The 22,319-nt window shown below is 42.5% G+C and overlaps 1 protein-coding gene across 1 annotated transcript in view; it reads left to right on the top strand.

Moving 5' to 3' along the window:
* LOC124286186 (melanotransferrin-like) overlaps nt 1–13,064 on the top strand; it is a 44,318-nt gene extending 31,254 nt beyond the window's left edge. The window contains 8 exon segments of the mRNA XM_046722531.1: nt 5,291–5,426; nt 6,586–6,849; nt 8,520–8,942; nt 8,945–8,977; nt 9,698–9,941; nt 10,911–11,029; nt 12,132–12,730; nt 12,732–13,064. Of these exon segments, the coding sequence (XP_046578487.1) occupies nt 5,291–5,426; nt 6,586–6,849; nt 8,520–8,942; nt 8,945–8,977; nt 9,698–9,941; nt 10,911–11,029; nt 12,132–12,730; nt 12,732–12,932 (2,019 nt within the window). The 3' untranslated portion in view covers nt 12,933–13,064.
* The last annotated feature ends 9,255 nt before the right edge of the window (nt 13,065–22,319 follow it).

Below are 22,319 nucleotides of genomic sequence, written 5' to 3'. Positions count from 1 at the left end.
CCATAACACAGGCCATAACACGGGTTGCAACACATCTATAACACAGGCCATAACACAGGTCGTAACACATCTATAACACAGGCCATAACACACAGGTCGTAACACAATCTATAACACAGGCCATAACATGGGTTGTAACACATCTATAACACAGTCCATGACACAGGTCATAACACAGGCCATAACACAAGTCATAACACAGGTCATAATACAGTCCATGACACAGGTCATAACACAGTCCATGACACAGGTCATAACACAGGCCATAACACAGGTCATAACACAGTCCATGACACAGGTCATAACACAGGCCATAACACAGTCCATGACACAGGCCATAACATAGTCCATAACACAGGTCGTAACACACAGTAAAATGACACAGGTCGTAACACAGTCCATGATACAGGTCGTAATACAGTCCATGACACAGGTCATAACACAGGCCATAACACGGGTCGTAACACAGTCCATGACACAGGTCATAACACAGTCCATGACACAGGTCGTAAAACAGTTCATGACACAGGTCATAACACAGGTCGTAACACAGGTCGTAATACAGTCCATAACACAAGTTTTAACACAGTCCATGACACAAGTCATAACACAGTCCATGACACAGGTCATAACACAGTCCATGAAACAGGTCATAACACAGGTCGTAATACAGTCTATGACACAGGTCATAACACAGTCCATGACACGGGTCATAACACAGGTCGTAACATTACAGTCCATGACACAGGTCATAACACAGTCCATGAAACAGGTCATAACACAGGTCATAACACAGTCCATGACACAGGTCATAACACAGGTCGTAATACAGTCCATGACACAGGTCATAACACAGTCCATGACACAGGTCATAACACAGGGGCATAACACAGGACGTAATACAGTCCATAACACAGGTTATAACACAGTCCATGACACAGGTCGTAACACAGTCCATGACACAGGTCATAACACAGTCCATAACAGAGGTCATAACACAGTCCATGACAAAGGGTCATAAATCACAGTCCATAACACAGGTCGTAATACAGTCCATAACACAGGTCATAACACAGTCCATGACACAGTTCCTAATGCAGTCCATAACACAAGTCATAACACAGACCATGACACAGGTCGTAATACAGTCCATAACACAGGTCATAACACAGTCCATAACACAAGTCATAACACAGTCCATGACATCGGGTCGTAATACAGTCCATAACCACAAATCATAACACAGTCCATGACACAGGTCGTAATACAGTCCATGACACAGTCATAACACAGGTCGTAACACAGTCAATGACACAGGTCATAACAGTCCATGACACAGGTCGTAATACAGTCCATGACACAGGTCATAACACAGGTCGTAACACAGGTCGTAATACAGTCCATAACACAAGTTTTAACACAGTCCATGACACGGGTCATAACGAAGTCCATGACACAGGTCATAACACATTCCATGACACAGGGTCATAACACAGGCCATAACACAAGTCGTAATACAGTCAATAGCACAGTTCGTAATACAGTCCATGGCACAGGTCATAACACAGTCCATGACACAGGTCATAACACAGTCCATGACACAGGTCGTAATACAGTCCATGACACAGGTCATAACACAGGTAGTAACACAGGTCGTAATATAGTCCATGACACAAGTTTCAACACAGTCCCCTGACACAGGTGTCATAACACAGTCCATGACACAAGTCATGATACAGTCCATGACACAGGTCATAACACAGTCCATGAAACAGGTCGCTAACACAGGTCGTAATACAGTCCATGACACAGGTCATAACACAGTCCATGAAACAGGTCATAACACATGTCGTAACACAGTCCATGACACAGGTCATAACACAGGTCGTAATACAGTCCATGACACAGGACATAACACAGTCCATGACACAGGTCATAACACAGGGCATAACACAGGTCGTAATACATGTCCATAACACAGGTCATAACACAGTCCATGACACAGGTCGTAACACAGTCCATGACACAGGTCTTCACACAGTCCATGACACAGGTCGTATCACAGTCCATGACACAGGTCATAACACAGTCCATAACAGAGGTCATAACACAGTCCATGACAAAGGTCATAACACAGTCCATAACACAGGTCGTAATACAGTCCATAACACAGGTCATAACACAGTCCATGACACAGGTCCTAATACAGTCCATAACACAAGTCATAACACAGACCATGACACAGGTCGTAATACAGTCCATAACACAGGTCATAACACAGTCCATGACACAGGTCGTAATACAGTCCATGACACGGGTCGTAATACACTCCATAACACAAATCATAACACAGTCCATGACACGGGTCGTAATACAGTCCATGACACGGGTCGTAATACAGTCCATAACACAAATCATAACACAGTCCATGACACAGGTCGTAATACAGTCCATGACACAGGTCATAACACAGTCCATAACACAGGTCGTAACACAGTCAATGACACAGGTCATAACACAGTCCATGACACAGGTCGTAATACAGTCCATGACACAGGTCATAACACAGGTCGTAACACAGGTCGTGATACAGTCCATAACACAAGTTTTAACACAGTCCATGACACAGGTCATAACGAAGTCCATGACACAGGTCATAACACAGTCCATGACACAGGTCATAACACAGGCCATGACACAGGTCATAATACAGTCCATGACACAGGTCATAATACAGTCCATAACACAGGTCATAACACAGTCCATGACACAAGTCATAACACAGTCCATAACACAGGTCGTAATACAGTCTATAAACACAGGTCATAACACAGGTCCATAACACAGGTCGTAACACAGTCCATGACACAGGCCATGACACAGGTCGTAATACAGTCCATAACACAGGTCATAACACAGTCCATGACACAGGTCGTAACACAGTCCATAACACAAGTCATAACACAGTCCATAACACAGATCGTAATACAGTCCATGACACAGGTCGTAATACAATCCCTGACACAGGTCGTAATACAGTCCATAACACAGGTCATAACACAGTCCATAACAAAGTCATAACACAGTCCATGACACAGGTCATAACACAGTCCATGACACAGGTCGTAATACAGTCCATGAAACAGGTCATAACACAGTCCATGACACAGTCCATGACACAGATCGTAATACAGTCCATAACACAGGTCATAACACAGGCCATAACACAGTCCATGACACAGGTCATAACACAGTCCATGACACAGGTCATAACACAGGTCATAACACAGGTCGTAATACAGTCCATGACACAGGTCATAACACAGTCCATGACACAGGTCATAACACAGGCCATAACACAGGTCGTAATACAGTCCATGACACAGGTCGTAACACAGTCCATGACACAGGTCGTATCACATCCATAACACAGGTCATAACATTCCATGACACAGGTCGTAACACATGTCCTAACAGAGGTCGTAATACATTGTCAATAACACAGGTCATAACACAGTCCATGACACAGGTCATAACACAGTCCATGACACAGGTCGTAATACAGTCCATGACACAGGTCATAACACAGTCCATGACACAGGTCGTAATACAGTCCATAACACAGGTCGTAATTCAGTCCGCTAACACAAGTCTTAACACAGTCCATAACACAGGTCATAACACAGGCCATAACACAGGTCGTAACACAATCTACAACACACGTCCTAACAGTCCATAACACAAGTCGTAACACAGTCCATAACCGCAGGTCATAACGTAGGCCATAACACAGGTGGTAACACAATCTACAACACGCGTTCTAACACAGTCCATAACACAGGTCGTAACACAGTCCATAACAGTTAGTAACACAGTCCATAACACAGGTCGTACTACAGTCCATAACAGGTCGTAACACAGTCCATAACACAAGTCGTAACACAGTCCATAGCACAGGTTTTAACACAGTGCATAAGACAGGTTATAACAAAGGCCGTTACACAAGTCGTAACACAGGTCGTAACACAATCTATAACACAAAGCCACAATACAGCTCATAACATAGGTCGTAACACAGGTCGTGACACAGTCCATAACACAGGCCATAACAAAGGCCTTAACACAGGCCATAACACAGGTCGTATCACAACACAGTCCATAACATAGGTCGTAACACAGGTCATAACACAAACCATTACACAGTGGTAACAGAGGTAGTAACAAAATCTATAACACAGGTCATAACAGAGGCTTTAACACAGGTTGTAACACAGGCCTTTACACCAGTCGGGTCGTAACACAATCTATAACACAGGCCATAACACAGCTCATAACATAGGTCGTAACACAGGTCGTAACACAATCCCACAACACACGTCCTAACACAGTACATTACACAGGTCGTAACACAGTCCATAACGGTAGTATCACAGTCCATAAAACAGGTCGTAACACAGTCCATAACACAGGTTTTAACACAGTGCATAAAACAGGTTGTAACAAAGGTTACAGGTTGTAACACAGGCCATTACACCAGTTGTAACACAGGTCGTAACAAAGGCCATAACACAGGTCATAACACAATCAATAACACAGGTCACAACACAGGTGGTAACAGAATCCATAAGACAGGTCCTAACACAGGTCGTAACACAGTCCTAACACAGGTCGTAACACAGTCCATAACACAGGTCATAATACAAGTAGTATAACACAGGCCTTTACACCAGTCGTAACACACGTCGTAACACAATCTATAACACAGGCCATAACACTGCTCATAGCATAGGTCGTAACACAGGTCGTGACCCAATCCATAACACAGTCCATAACACAGGTCGTGACCCAATCCATAACACAGTCCATAGCACAGGTTGTTACACAAACCATAACAAAGGCAATAACACAGGTCGTAACAAAATATATAACACGGCCCGTAACACGGGACGTAACACAGGTCATAACACATCATAACACAGGTCTGAACATAAGTCATAACACAGGCCATAACACAGGCCATAATATATGTTGTAACAATACAGGCCATAACACAGGTCGTAACACAGGTCATAACAGAGGCTATAACACAGGCCATAACACAGGTCGTAACACAGGCCATAACAGAGGCCATAACACAGGTCATAGCACAATCCATAACACAGGCCATAACACATGGGGACGTCGTTTTTTTATATTTTCATGTTTTTGAGTAGATATTTAACTTAACATTGAATCAAGCATTTGAAGATAACTTGCCCCAGACTGACCGGAAGTTATCTGACCTTCACAGGCAGAAGACCGGTACCAGTGTATGAAGAAGGTCAAGGCCGAGGAGGCGGAGGTCATGCGGGTCGACGACACAGACATATACGCAGCAGGGAAATATTTTGGTCTGGTCCCAATCCTCAAGGAATCCAGCAGTTTGAGTAAGTCTGATAGCTGTTCATACTGTTAACCACTGGTTTTATAGGCCAAGATTCGATATTTATTGCTGAGAGTGGCATCAAGATCATTCTCGTTCACACACTTGGTATATTTGCTGAACATAGTTTCACTGAAGATTTTAAACAACTGCAAACTGAGGGGCGTTCCGAAAGTAGTCAGCCTAACTATATTCTCGAAGTCCAATGTTAAAAAAGCTTCCATGTTATCTTGCAGGAATCATTAGCAAACCCATATCCAAAATTTTACATATGTGGATAATGTGGTTAACGAGATATTAGTCATCACAAGACATTGATGTATAATGTTCCTTTAAAAATTGCAGAAAGTGAAAAACGATCTGTCATTTTGTACCTCTTGGAAAATGGTATGCCTTCAGATAATATCATATAAAATATGTTACTATAGTATTGGATGACTTCCCTTCATAATCAACATTCAAAGATTTGGATTGCTTGATGTATATTTAAACGGGGCTGTTTTTAAAAGACACCCCCATTTTCATCTTTCCAAAACATTGTATCCAGATATTCAAGCTGGAACTGTTTACAATATTTTGAAAGCTGACATTTGTGTGACCATTCAGTAATTAGTTTGAACCCCTGGCATCATGTATGAATAATTGAAAACATTAGAATAAGTTATGTCCTTATGATTACGTCATCTGAAAGGGGGTTTTAGTTTCTAAAACAAGCTCTTTCAGTAAACATCATGGGGGAGTCACTTTAACAAACCGTTGTTGTTTCAAATTGCATTTTTATACACTTTAATCTCTACGTTCGATTCTAGAGGACTTCTGCCTATCTCAAACACACAAAATGTTTCTTGCATATTTTGTTTCCTGAAGTTTGTTATGCATTTATTGCAGATTTTGAGTTTTAGGGGGTACCAAGATAAAGAGTCAAACAAAATGGGGATCGTGAGGCTGGAACATGGCAAAAGCAATTTGCTTGAGGTTGACAGATAACATGTCGAAAAATAAAACATAAAACCTGCTGCATTTATATAATTTTATAGGTGAGGCCGACTACGTTTCGGCCCAACCTCGTAAAATAGACTTTTACGATTTCGATGAGCTAAACATTTGTGGTCTAACCTCACTTTGTTTTTGTTAGAAGTGACGTTACGTCGGTGTCGTTTCAGATGCAAATGACGGCCTGTTTCTGTACAAGGCTGTCATCGTCATCAGGAAGGACAGCAGTATCACATCACTGGAGGCGCTTCGACAGAAGAAGTCGTGTCACACTGGGGTGGGGCGGACGGTGGGGTGGACGGTGCCGGTATCCAACATGCAGGCAAAGGGGATCATTTCAATCAGCAATTGCGACAACACCGTGGACAATGTGGCCAACTTCTTCAGCCAAAGCTGCGCCCCTGGCGCGTTTGAAGAGAAAAATAATCTTGAGGGTAGGTACTGTACATCTTGGTGAATCTGGAAAGGACCAAGTTCTTTGTGGCACCGCTTGTCGTTTGAACCGATTTAGAGAACTGAATGGCGACGATGTTTGTGTTAAGGAGGATTAAGTCCTGTTGTGCCATGCTTGTCGTTAGACCCGATTTAGAGAAGTGGGTGGCTACGATTTATTTGTGGGTTGAATGTGTGTCATCGTTCACCCTCCGGGTGCATCGACTGTTCGACCTAGTTTGCCTTGTCTTAGTTTTATGTTATGCAGGCAAACATGACATTCCTGGAATATTTCTGAACGTGGAATAAAACAATTTTCACTCACTCACTTGATGGGAAAAGCACCAAACTCGAAAACTATATTTCAAGATGCCACTATATGTTGCTCCTTCTGAAACACGTACTTCATTTAAAAAAAGACTTATGTTAATAAATCCAATGCTTCCTTGTCGGAAGAGGCGATGGTGCTAATCACACACTGCACCAAAATGGTAATCAATCCCGAGTTTTTGGTTGTGCGAACACTTCAGCCCCAAAGCCTATTTCACACCTGAAGTGATTGGAATTAGACAAGTGACATCGTGAGAATAATGTTGAACTGTATAGCAGTTCTTAAAAGCACTTGAGTGAGTGAGTGAGTTTAGTTTTATGCATATATGAATTATTCAAGCGCTTGGTAGGTTGGTTTGTTGTTTAACGCCGCACTCAGCAATATTCAAGCTATATGTCGGCGGTCTGTAAATAATCGAGTCTGGACTAGACAATCTAATGATTAACATCAAGAGCATCGATCTACGCAGTTATGTTTACGCCGCACTCAGCAATATTCCAGATATATGGCTTTGGTCTGTAAATAATCTGGACCAGACAATCCAGTGATCAACAGCAGGAACATCAATACGATGACATGTGCCAACAAAGTCAGCGAGCCTGACCACCCTATCCCGTTAGTCACCTCTTACGACAAGCATGGGTTGCTGAAGATCAATTCTAACCCGGATCTTCACGGATCTAAAAGCACTTTAAGAATGAAACGTAGGATGTTGATTATACTTGTTACAAGGGGTGGTTGATAACAGTATGTATACATTTCTGTTTACGTACTGTTTGTACAAAAACAACTTTGATTTTTCAAATGTTCATCCACAATATACCTGTCTTACATTACACAAGGCTAGTGGATGCTAATGTTATTGCTTAGCCCAGTGATTAATGCGTTCGCTACTCTCCTGGGTTAGGTTGTGATGTGTGCCGTCATTGGCGCCGAGATCTTGCCGGAATATTACTGAATTGGCTTACAACATTTTTTCTAACCGGGTATCCCACCCCTATTACCCTAACCTACCCTGATACCCCTTATGTTAATTTCTGACATCAAATTTGTAAGTAATTGCAATATATTCTTCAGCTCGGAAGCTTAAATTTGGAGTTTTTCAATATCGTAACCATCTTCAAAAGAGGTGACTGTAATTGTGTCTAAATCTTCAAAGACAATACAGCCTTTTAATCATGAAAGAATAACATATTACATTGTTTAATCTATTAGTCACATGATCATAACGGGTCCGGGTAATGAGACAGGTATCTGGGTTCAAATCATTACCCACCCGTCCCGGGTATCCGGGTTACGTATCCCAGCCCTAATACTGACGGTGTACTGGTACCTCTACAGGAGACAACCCAGAGAAAGTGTGTGCTATATGTGCCAACCCTAAGTGCCCGTCTAACGACACCTACAGTGGCTACGGAGGAGCCGTGCAGTGTCTCCTTGAGAACAAAGGTGAAGTAGCTTTCGCCAAACATTCCACCATAGACGAACTTGCTCGCGGAAACTCCGCCATCCGTAAGGATGACTTCCGACTTCTTTGTCCCGATGGTCGAATAGTACTTGTGGACGAGTGGGACACCTGTTCCTGGGCAACCAGACCTACTGACGCCATTGTGACGTCACCAACGTTACCCCAGGCAACAATAGACCAACTGCGTGATATCTTTGAAAATGGCGCCAGGCAGTTTAACGGATCTGGAACCTTCAGCATGTTTAGTTCGTCTGGAGGAACTGACTTGTTGTTTACAGACGGAACAAAACGGCTGCTTGAGTCAGCGAAACCAACTACACAAGTTATTTAGGTAAGTGAGCAAACATGACTGAGTCTATCTACATTCAACAACAAAAAACACACAAATGTGTCAATCTCCTATAGATCTTTGTGTCAATATGGAACCCTACGCTTGACAGCGGTAAATGGATCCAAACTGAAAAGGCGATGCCACTGACACTGAAAGAAGTATCCATTCACGATCTTCAAAGATCATTTGTTGGATGCTAACACCATCGTATCTTGGCACTTTAAGTGACACGTAGCAAATGGAGACAAAGCCTCACACCTGCATACACGTACTTTCGCAGTAACTTGTGAAACTGTGTTGTTAGGGAGTACAGTAGGGAGGTGACTTTACATGTTTATAACATCATAATAACCCAGATGACGTTACATGTTGTGTGACATTACAATACCCCAGATGACTTTACATGTTTTATAACATCACAATACCCCAGATGACTTTACATATTTATAGCATCATAATAACATAGATGACTTTACATTACAACAACCCAGATTACTTTACGTTTTATATTATCACAATTACCAGATTACTTTACATGTTGTTTAACATCACAATAACATAGTTGGCTTTACATGTTGTATAACGCCATAATAACATAGATTAATTTACTTGTTGTTTAACATCACAAATACCCAGATGACTTTACATGTCGTTCATCACTATAACCCAAATGGCTTTACTTGTGGTAGTAAATGCAGCCTCGACGTTACGTGTTTCCAGGTGAGGGCTACCTGAACACGCTGGAGAACTACGTAAAGTGCGACTACACAAACAGGTGGTGCGTGGTCTCGGACGCGGAAGCTCACAAATGTTTACAAATGAGTGCAGCGTTCGCCGCTGGCCGGATCACAAGCCAGTTGACCTGTGTACGTGCGGGGTCACACAGAGAATGTATGGAGAAGATAGAAGCCGGACATGCGGACCTGGTCACGTTGGATGGAGGGGATGTATACACTGCCGGCAAGTAAGGCCCCTTTTAATGACTTTAGGCTTTCATTGGATGCTTTCCGTTAAACCTGGGACGAATTAATGTAGGCTAATAACGTCGTTACGTTTATCAGACTTGAGATCCGTTCTTGCGATCAGGGCCCCGTTCCTCAAAGCGATCGTATCTATGTTAAAGTATGCGAGCTACGATCATCTTAGCGCTACGACTGTCGTAAGTCTATGTTAAAGTATGCGAGCTACGATTATCTTAGCGCTACGACAGTCGTAAATCTATGTGAATGGCTCACTCACTCACTCACTCACTCACTCACTCACTGACACCCACTTGTCTTTATTGCAGTCGACTCCAGCAGATAAAGGGGTGGTGGGGTAGACTATTGGCTAAAGAGTTCACGCCCAAGACCCGGGTTCAATTCCCAACATGGGTAGAAGATGTGAAGCCATTCCCTATGATAGTCCTGGAATATTGGTAAAAGGTGTAAAACCTTACTGACTCACTTAGCCAACAGCTGCGAGACTTCTGTTTTAATGTTACATGTGTTAATTCTAACTGTGATACTCTGGTTGTTTTACTGTCCACTCCAGGTTTTCATAATCTAGATTTATTTATGATTAATGTATAGATTGCTCTCGTCACGATATGACTGAAATATTATGTGACGTTAAATATTAACTCACTCACCCTGATGCGGCGGTAAGAAACATTCACTCACTCACTCCTTGTTTCAGATAGCGACCCGTGAAGATCCGGATTAGAATTGATCTTCAGTAACCCATGCTTGTCGTAAGAGGCGACTAACGGGATCGGGTGGTCAGAATCGCTGACTTGGTTGACACATGTCATCGTATCCCAATTGCGTACATTGATGCTCATGCTGTTGATCATTGGATTATCTGGTCCAGACTCGATTATTTAATGACCGCCTCCATATAGCTGGAATATTGCTGAGTGCGGCGTTAAACAACAGTCAATCAATTGTTTCAGGTATCACAAGCTTGTTCCCGTGATGGCGGAGAACTTCCCTGACACCAGCGACGCCAGCTACTGGGCCGTAGCTGTCGCCAAGAAGTCCAACACCGGCGTCAGCTTCACCAACCTGAAAGGTAACCTTCAGATCTTCTTGGGTACTTGTATCTATCATCCGTGAAGATCCATGTTAGAATTATTATTCAGCAACCCATGCTTGTCGTAAGAGGCGACTAACGGGATCAGGTGGTCAGGCTCGCTGACTTGGTTGACACATGGCATCGTATCCCAATTGCGTAGATCATGCTGTTTTTGGTCCAGACTCAATTAATTTATAGACCGCCATATACCTGGAATATTGCTGAGTGCGGGGTTAAACAACATATAAACCTAACCACCTTGATCAGGGCCACGTGGATGGGATTGTACGGCGCTTCAAAGATGCTCTCAATCCCACAATCGGACAGCGTTCATCCTGTCACTATCTTTCAGTTGTGTGTGAGTGAGTTTAGTTTTACGCCGCCTTTAACAATATTCCAGCAATATGACGTTGAGAGTCACCAGAAATGGGCTTCACACCTTGCACCCATGTGGGGAATTGAACCCTGGCCTTCGGCGTGACGAGCCAACGCTTCAAGCTATCCCACCGCCCCAGATTTATTTCGAACCATTCTCCTCGTGTACTGGTCAGAATGTCAGTCCGTAGCGTCACATTGCTGTTAACTATTAAGGAATTTTACAAATTTAATTTTCTTTGATTTGGTTTGATTCATGATTTATTTAAATGTACATTTTCTGGCCATAATCTTTTTGTTACTAGTTTTATGATACTACTCTATGTCTCCATACTAAGTCTGACGATACATTTGTCGAACAAACCCCTCACTCTGTTCTCACGGAACATAAACAACATATACACACGTCACAAACCTACATTTGTTTCCAATCCGTTCAACGTTACTTATATAAGGTTATACTTATACTTATAATAGGTTTTGTCACACAACCATGTAGGACTTGATCTGTGATGTTACAAAGGGATTTGATCTAATTTGTAACACGTATAATAAAAACCCCTTGATTCCGAAAACCCCATGTTTCTGGTCATTACCGTTATTTACCACAAATACTGCATACCCACTATTCGTTAATCCGCAAGTATGTAAAGCTATACTATTTCACTGGAAGCGACTGTCCAGATTAACGGGGTTTGTCTATAATGTGTTGTGTGTGTTTCAGGGAAGACCTCCTGTCATACTGGCATCATGAAGACTTCAGGCTGGAACATTCCAGTTGGAACCTTGATTGAGGAGGGGTCAATAACGTCATCGTCCACACAGTGTGGCATCATTAACGCCGTGGGGACGTTCTTCTCCAAGAGCTGTGTCCCCGGTGCCTTGGATTCCAAGTACAACCCATCCGGAAAGAACCCCAGTAGTCTCTGTGAACTGTGCGGGGGAAAACAGTTCTGTCAGAGAGACAGTTCCAACAAATATTACAGCTACAAGGGAGCCTTCCGATGCTTGGTTGAGAAAAACGCTGACGTTGCTTTTGTTAAACATTCCACGGTTCAAAGCTACACCGATGGGAAGCTGAACGAGGACTGGGCGCGAACTCTGAACTCCGCGGATTTTGAACTGCTTTGCCCTGACGGGTCTCGGAAGTCAGTAGATAGATGGCGAGAGTGCAACCTGGCTAAAGTCCCCTCCCACACCGTCGTCACAAGCGTCAAGAAGACAACGACGGAACGACGTCACTACACCACCATCTTAAGAAAGGCTCAGCTCAAGTTTGGGAAGGACAGTGACGTGTTTAAAATGTTCGCGACATACGAAGGCAAAGGACGCCATCTTTGATGACGCAACCTCGAAACTGTCTTCCGTACCGGAAGCCAAACAAGACTACACCCAGTGGCTGGGTCAAGAGTACCTTGGGGCTCTGAAAGCGCTGGACAAGAAGCCGTGCACCAGTGGCGGAGAAGGAGTTATCGCATCTGCCCATATCATCATGTTTCTGTTTGTGTTGTTTAATCTCATATAGTCACATACATACAATGTTACCGTTATCTGTATATAGTCGACAACATGGTCCAAATGAAGTCCCCTTCCAGAATTTGTTTTATTAAAGTTAGTTATTTGATAAATATTACAAATACAATATTACAACCTTTGGAAAGAAATCATTTTGTTCGGTTTGAGCCTTGAGGCCCCATCCGGAATCTGTTTTAATAAGATAAATTATTTGATAAATATTACAAATACTTTGTAACAATATACCCATGCCAATAATGGTTGTCACCCCTTCAATTTTTTGAATTGGCGAGGGGTGTGAGGTGAATGGGGGGCTGACAACCATTATTGGCATGAGTATATTTAAACCTTTGGAAAGAAATCATATTTTTCGGTTTGAGATAATACTTAATCACATGTTAACTTTTAAGCCTTGAGGTCAATAGACTATAAGAGCCGTGTGTAAGACTGGAACAAGTTTGGGCCTTTCTTACTATGCCATGCACGTATCAGCCCAACGATGGGCTCCACCTTTATTATCACATGAGGTGCAAGTTAATGTAGTCTTACACGCTTAGGGTATACTATAATAATATAATGTATAACTCTGATAGAACCATCTAACGCTGGGGTTATTGAAAAGGTGCCCCACTGGTCTCTAAGATTCAGACTTGAACCTGACGAAATCTAGACTTGCTTCATTTAGTGCTTTTGCAGAAAGTGTCGCTTTATAGTTTATAACATGATCGATCGACAAGAAATGGAATATTGTGTTCTTAGTGTACCGATAAGACGTCGGAAGTCATCGAAGACGCTGACCACTGGTCCAATCTGTCTACATATTTCATATGTATTTCTTACGTGTGAGTGGGCGGTGGGGTAGTCTAGTGGTTAAAGCGTTGGTTCGTCACGCCGAAGACCCGGGTTCAAATCCCCCATTTCTGGTGTCCCCCGCCGTGATGTTGCTGGAATATTGCTAAAAGCGGCGTAAAACCAAACTCAGTCAGTCAGTCAGTCTTACGTGTGAGTGAGTGAGTGAGTATGGTTTAACGCCGCTTTTAGCAATATTCCAGCAATATCACGGTGGGGGACATCAGAAATGGGCTTCACACATTGTACCCATGTGGGGAATCGAACCCGGGTCTTCGGCGTGACGAGTGAATGATTTAACCACTAGGTTAGCCCACCGCCCCGTATTTCTAACTAACAGTATTTGAGTCTTATCACAGCATGTCAGGATTAGTGTTGACAAGACCATGGTTTATAATCGGAACGAATATGGGAATCGAGCCCAAATAAGTTTTAAAACTTTCAGCAGAAGCATATCCGTCAAGACTCACTTGTCAGCTTTGCTTGGTGCATTAATACTACACAGTGAAACTATGGTTCTCTCGAAACCCAATAATCCGAACACTTTCCCTTCAAGGACTAATACTAGGTGAGTGAGTGGGTTAGGTTTACGCTGCACTGAGCAATATTCCAGATATATGGCTTCGGTCTGTAAATAATCGGATCTGGACCAGACAATCCAGTTATCAACAGCAGGAACATCAATACGATGACATGTGTCAACCAAGTCAGCGTGCCTGACCACCCGATCACGTTAGTCGCCTCTTACGACAAGCATGGGTTACTGAAGATCAATTCAACCCGGATCTTCACGGGTACTAGTACTAGATACCTCTGATTCGTTTTGTCAAACGTCTGTCCTTTAATGGTTGGTACTAGATACCCTATGTTCGATTATCCAGACTTCTACCCCTAAGTCGAAGGTTCGAACTAAATGTGTAAAACAAGAACTACATACTTCAAACTTAACCTCCTCTCGATCGGGACGATAGTGGTTAAAGTGTTCGCTTTTGACAACGAAGACCGTCCGATCGAGACCTGGACAATAGTCTACAGAGCTCCAGATAAGCTGCGTATTTGCGTATAATACGCTATAGAAAAGTTGAAATACGCAAGAAAAATAAATGCCAGCGTATGAAAAAACACTACATATTTACCTATACGCTATGTCAAAATAAGAATGCGTATTTACTTAATACATCAACTATATGGTGCGTTTCGTATCAATTCCAGCCAATCGAAACAAACATTTCCATCTCCAAATATTCGTGATTCAAATATTATTGAATAATTCTAAACGCAATTAAGATGCGCAGATAGAATACCAGTCATGGTTTGTGAACCCTTCACTGACTTGCCAATCTATAAATAGCGACCAATGAAATTGCTGTTTCCTGTGTACATGTCCTGTAAACAAAGCAAGCATGGCCAAAGGCTTATCTGGAGCTCTGTTAGATCCTGATTAGGTCGCGATCTGATGCTGGACGGATCATGGATGAAACACCCTGAAACGTTATGTATTATAGTGTAGTGTCTGCCAGTTATGTTTTCTGTCTATGTAGCGGCCATAATATTTCCGTGTCCCGTGCTTCGAAACACAGACCTCCTGATCCGAAGTCGGACGCCTTGTCCACATGACCAAAGAGGTTAAACCCCGTCAGCAAGCTGACAAGGTGAGGATGTCATCTATAGGATGACTCCACGCCCTGCTACATCTATATGCACTAGTGGTGAGTAAAAGAGACAGGTTGTTTCCCAAATTTTGAATAAAGATTCGTTACAAAAACTTGATGGCTTTAATGAAAGGAATTTTATGACAATCCGTTTGATGTTGGGGGAATTGCCCATCACATAGGGGTGTATCCAAGCAAACGTTGGCTAAATAGAAATCAGATCACTTGACATGCTTTTCCTTCTCTTCAGAGTGAGTAAGTATAGCTTTACGCCGCTTTAAGCCATATTCTACCGATATCATAACGGGTCACATTAGAAGCTTACTAGTAGAGACTGTTATTCAAGAGCTTGGTGTTTCGTGTTTACAAATATATCTTTAGATACATTTCACGACAATTTTTGCAAAACTTTACCATGTGTTTTAAACCATTCCATTGTATATTCGTTTTTATAATAAATAAATGTGTGTACAACCTTATCCATATACATATTCATGTATTTTTTTCCACATATGGTAAATGTTAAACACCTCGTCAGGATTTGGGTAAAATAACAGGTTGGCTCCTCTTCCTCGAAATATTGATTGTCTGTTTGTTTTTCAACGCCGCGCTCAGCAATATTCCAGCTATATAACGGCGGTATGTCGTAATCGAGTCTGGACCAGAACATCCAGTGATTGACATCATGAGCATCGATCTACACAATTGGGATACGATGACATGTGTCAACCAAGTCAGGGAGCCTGGCCACCCGATCCCGTTAGACCCCTGAGACAACAAAAATGGGTTTCTAACCAGGATCTTCCCTTCTTCAGTAAGTATGTATAATGAGAGGAAGAGCTTTGTAACGAAACAATATGTGTCTATTACTTGTATGGAAGCGTGCTAGCATGCATTTCATATGGCTGGGTATGTAGCCTGACCACCCGTTAGTCGACTCTTACAGCCGCTGGAGAAGGATATGTTGAAAACGTTTTACATATTCTAAATATAAGTGGGACTGTCGATGCACCTTCAACATACTGCCTTAAGTGAGGAACATCACCTCATGGCTGATAAGATGATCACATCCACATTTAAGCATTTTGATTTCAATTAAGGTATGAGAAGTTACATAAGCGATTGACATTGTTGTCTGGTTTTATCACAGTTTGCCAGTCTGTGTGTTCTGTTTTCACCAAAGTGCATGTGTCTGTCAGTTACCATTTATACAACCATTTCCAGATCCACATATACTGAGGGAAACAAATAAGGGAACACCACTTCATGGCAGTGTTCCTCTATTTTTTCTCAGATTTCCTCCCACAGTGCTATTCAAAGCTGGTGATGAAAACTGGAAAATATTTAAGGAACACTTGAATTTTCCTGCGTTTCTTTTTGTATTTGTTTCTGTCAGTATATATAATCATACTTGTCGTTGCACTCAGCCTTAGACGTTTTAAGCACCTCGCTTCTGAGAGTTTTACCATAAGAGTAAATCAGATACCGTCCCATATCATCAGGCATCACGCGCCAGACTAGTAAGTTCTGAATTTAGGTGGCGGAAAAGAAACCTTTCAAATTTTCCCACTGGACCAGTGAGTGGACAATAATTAGTGGTCCTGTCTGTACTTCCCTGGTCCAAAATAACATTTGTAGATTTACTTAACTGTCAATACAAAATTCACTGGCCACCAGGACCACTGCAAACCTATCATTTAGTGGTCCTGATGAGTTTTCACTAGCCAGGGACAACAGGACCAGCGTACATTTCGCACTCAATCTGTATAGAAGGAGCTATAGGCAGCACAATATATCTAGGCTATTTACAAGCTTGCAAATTCCTTCTGTTAAGTGTATCAAGATCATCTTACTTCAGCCAGATGGATACAGCGTTGTTGCCTGTAGTAACGTGAGTACATTCCGTCAGCTAGATGGTGACGTCACCGATATAAATAGATATGCATGCGATTATTTAGCACCTCTTCAACCAGAAGTAGTTCAGTCACATTCAATGCTTTTTCCGTTGTCGACGGTGATGTATCAGCATCCCAACCGACAGAAACATACCTGGAATGAGATGAAATGAGTACATTCTGTAAACGATAGAAAGTCACGATGACAAGGATGTGTTTACATCCACCAGTGATAGTTTCCGTGTAATGTTGAATCATGTCGTCTGCTTGGTGTTGAATCCTGTCGTCTGTTGGGTGTTGTGCCCTGTCGTCTGGCTGGTCTTGTATCCTGACCTCTGTCTTGTGGGGTACCCTGTCGTCTGTCTGGTGATGTACCCTGTCGTCTGTCTGGTGGTGTACCTACCCTGCCGTCTGCCTGTTGGTGTACCCTGTCGTCTGTCTGGTGGTGTACCTACCCTGCCGTCTGCCTGGTGTGTACCCTGTCGTCTGTCTGGTAGTGTATCCTGCCGTCTGTCTGGTAGTGTACCCTGTCGTCTGTCTGGTAGTGTACCCTGTCGTCTGTCTGGTAGTGTACCCTGCCGTCTGTCTGTTGGTGTACCCTGCCGTCTGTCTGTTGGTGTACCCTGCCGTCTGTCTGGTGGTGTACCCTGCCGCCTGTCTGGTAGTCTTATAAGGATAAGGCCCTACATACTGTTGGTTGACAGAGGTGTTGAAGTAATGAGGGAAATAGCCTTTCTTCAACTCTTCCAGATGAAGCATCTTGGGAAGATTGGCCAGTTTAGTGTTGAAAAAGGACAAACTGTCCAAAAGTCGAATGTTCAAACCCCGGGGAATATGCATATACATAAAAAGGTTTTGTGAGCTTTTGTGAAAAGCCATTTACAGAATAGTGCAGCTGTGTTCTTGCCTTTGAACTTGACTTTTCGATGACCACAATGTTTGGGCATGGAGGCATCTTGAAACAATTGAATGTCTTGTGCCATTGGTTGCATACATCACAACGAGCACCACAATGATTACACATGGCCTCAGGTGTGAACGGGTCATTTTTGCAGACATCACAGACAGACTGGGCTATGACAAAGTTAGGTTTATGTTCCTGATGCCCACACCAAGATTGGTGACAGTTGTCACACATGGTGTGATGTGTACAATCCTCTTCAGGTCCACACTCGGAACAAGGGGAAGGTAGATAACCTTCTGCACAAGTAGACACCTCATCTTGGGAACATTCAAAGTCAAACATGATGAACTTCTTGACTTGGGGTTTGTCATCCACAGGTAATGGCATATGGTAGCAATTATGATTTAAGGGCACCCTCTTACCACAAGGTTGACACATGTAAGTGTCACAATCATGTTGACCATCTTTATTTTGCCAAATGTTCAGCACTTTGAAGCATTTATTGCAGCGCCAATAAGTGTCACACTCTGATGGGAGGTCCCCATTCTTGGACTTTTTAGGCTGTTTATGAGCGACAAAACACGCTTCCGATCGGCACTGCATGTGACAATCAGGACAGATTCTTGCAGTGTCCTTGGTCTTACACGATTTCCTCTTACAGACCCTACAGTAATTGTCGCATGTATGTTCATGTTTGTTTTGGAATGGGGTCAGACAATGGTGACAAAAATAACTTTGGCTGAAAAAGCCAGAAATGTTTGGTATAGCATGAAAATAATTATCATTGACCAAGTATACAAACAGTTGTTTTCTGTCATCTTTCATCCCTTTAGTGATGAATTTATTTCCCAGTGATGCTTTGATCACAAATAATTGACAACCCAAAACAGCCTCCAATTTAGGTATATCGGTCAAATTCGCCATTCTTTCTTTACACAGTCCTGCTTTATCACAGAGGAGACTGGCAAAGAGGGTTTGTTGTTTACTTTTGGAATCTTTCATGTTTTTGTACAGTGTGGGGAACATTTCTTGTGCTCAAAACCCAGATGTGTCATATGAGTGTTTGTCTTGTCATTGGTAGATGTTGACAGAAACCGACACTGACATTGATCTAAGGGATAAGCCTTGATGAGATCCTGCCATTCAGCCTTAGATACTTGATGAACTTTAGCAAAACACACAGAGAGAGCACGAGCCAGACACAGGTGATCTGCATTGTTGATTTCCACAATACTATGTTTTAGTTTGACTCTCTCTGGAACATTGATAATGTTATGATTTATACCTCCTCCTATAGGCATATCAATCATACCTACATCGATATCAAATGAATCGTCCATTACAAATAATGGTGACTTTTCATGACTTAAGATGACATTTGCATCAAGTCAAGTTGGTCCAGTGGTTGGAGTGGGACCACAATTGGATTTTCTAACTTTTGGTGATGTAAGACAACCCTCCCAAGATCATTCCCCTGTAGATTCCCTCTGGCTTGACTTAGCACATAATCAAACATGTCATGCAACCGACCGTGAAGGTCAGCTAAATTTTGACCTCTCCATTGATCATTGAATCTGACTTTGTACACTTTTTCAACAGCTGCATGTTTTGCAAATGTGCGCTGTTTCCTTAGACTAAACTCATAGGGACGACTCTCATCTTCACCTAGTCCGATTTGATCAAACATGGTATCATCAAAGTCAAAATCTAAATGGTCCTCATAATTGATGTGTAAATCCTGTGTGAAAAGACTGTCCAGTCGAGGTTGTTTACTAGACGGGCCAGGAATGGGGGAACTTGAACGTTTTCTACTGGAGGAGTCAGTCACTCTATCTGCGACATCAGTGTCAGGCAAACTGGGACAATCAGCTTCCAAATTGAAATTTTGACATAATTCTTCAAATTGCAAAGTGAACAAACGCTGTTTCACATTATAGTGATTGGCAAACTGGAGCAGCTCATCTACAGTTTTGATATGGGGAGGCATTGGTTTAAGATTTCTTGTTCCATCCTGTAAAAAAACCCCACTTGATAATACAGTATGAAAAGTCTCACAAAAGAGATGGCGGTGGTCATCACACAGTTACATCGTTCTCAGTTGCAACCAAATAAATTGTTATAAAACATATTCTAACGTAATTATTGCTAGTCCAGCATATAACTATAGACGCCTTAGCACTGAGCAAGGTGGATGTAGGCCTTGGCTGGAGGTTTATTTATATGATCAACAATATTACCAGCTGTTCACCTTACATTTCCAATTGTATTTCTTTAGAATCACAAATGGCAATTATTCTAATCAAAATGCAATTATATTTTTGTTCCAGCTACATCCCAAAGCAGATACTCAAAAAATGACTTTAAAATATTTCTCGAACATTCGTGTAACCTTGCTATCATACTCCTCATATCATGAAAGTGGCATGCCTAAATAGGTTGGGAAGCGCACGTACTTCCACTATGATGATTTGTTTTCACATACAAGATCTCGGCTTGATTGAACTAACACACATACAAATATGAGCCCAACCTCTTTTTGCCAGCGCTGCACAGAATTAAATCTGGCGTTTTCCACTCTGTACGCGAGAAATGTCACCAGGCTAACACTCCCAGTCGACAAACGCCCTAGCCTCCACTCCTTTGCCCCTCGCCACAGCATAGTCCCACACACGCAATGTGGGTGACCAGTGTTTTAACGGCTCGGAACGGACTTAATAATAATAATAATATCTTATTGAAAAGGAAAATCGGGCGGGAGACCGCCACTAGCTTTGCTCCATGGCGAACATAAACGTTAAACCCGTTGGTGTATAGTAATTCTATCCTTTAAATAAACTAGTCTAGATGTAAAGTATAATATTCAAACCTTTTCGTTTGTTGAACTTGTTGAAGACACTTGTACTCTTGAGCTCAAATAGTCGTGACGTAATCTCAAAGTGCAGTCGGCAAGTGATGCATGGTGTTGAATTAATGGGGTTTTATAGTTAAAATGGAAACAAGTTTGTGTTCAGTGGTCCAGTAAGTTCGATAGTTGCTCTACGCTGATTGGTCCAAAATAATGGTGTGATGTCATGGTGTGATGGTATGATGTGTCCTTCTTTTTATCACGGGGTACGCGGTCATTGACCCCAGTCAGCATGAGTCACACCGGATCCGTTTCCCACGGGGGGTGTCAGCCAGGTGTTTAACTGGGTCACCAACATGGCGGATTTGGGACTGTGTTCTCCAAGGTCATTATGAGGTCATGCTTCTAGGCTTTGCCTAATGAGGTCACACAAGTGGTGATGACATCATAAAATCAAAATGGCGGATATTCGTGTATTCCAGCCTGTTTACAACACATCAAGGAAAATTAAACCGAATAGCACAAGAGAATATTTCGCCGGTCCTTACCAAAAGACAGTGATAGAGCAGCTCGTTCGTGACCTACATTTGATAACAGCATAAATGCTTATCCGGATGTAATGTGCGCATGCGTCAAGGTGTGACGACGCAAATTTTGACTGATCATAGAAGGTGTAGACTCTGTGCCTGACAGACATGTGAGTGACATGCAAACGAGTGAGTGAGTTTAGCTTTACGCCGCAATATCCCAGCTATATGGCGGCGGTCTGTAAATAATCGAGACTGGACTAGACAATCCAGTGAACAACAGCATGAGCATCGATCTGTGCAATTGGGAACCGATTACATATGTCAACCAAGTCAGTGCGCCTGACCACACGGCCCCGTTAGTCGCCTCTTACGACAAGCATGGGTTACTGAAGGTTCATTCTCGCCCGGACCTTCATGTAAACGAGCATGGTCGTTGTTTTATTGACTTTCACATTGATGCCAGCTTTTGCATTCTTAATGGAAGGAAATACGTGACAAATGACTTTGTATATATATTGGGGCGGTGGGGTAGCCTAGTGGTTAAAGCGTTCGCTCGTCAGGGTTTGATCCCCAAATGGATAAAATGTGTCAAGCCCATTACTGGTGTCCGACAGCGATATTGTTGGAATATTGCTACAAGCGGCTTAAAACCCAGCTCACACACTCACTTACATGTATAAAACCGAGAGGCGCTACTGCCCAAGAACTAGCCAAGGGGAACT

The sequence above is a fragment of the Haliotis rubra genome, unplaced genomic scaffold, assembly GCF_003918875.1.
Source record: "Haliotis rubra isolate DU_JTF1 unplaced genomic scaffold, ASM391887v1 Scf378, whole genome shotgun sequence".
In the NCBI taxonomy this organism is placed as follows: domain Eukaryota; kingdom Metazoa; phylum Mollusca; class Gastropoda; order Lepetellida; family Haliotidae; genus Haliotis; species Haliotis rubra.
The sequence above is the reverse complement of the archived record's forward strand: the minus strand, read 5'-3'. Positions and strand labels throughout refer to the sequence as shown.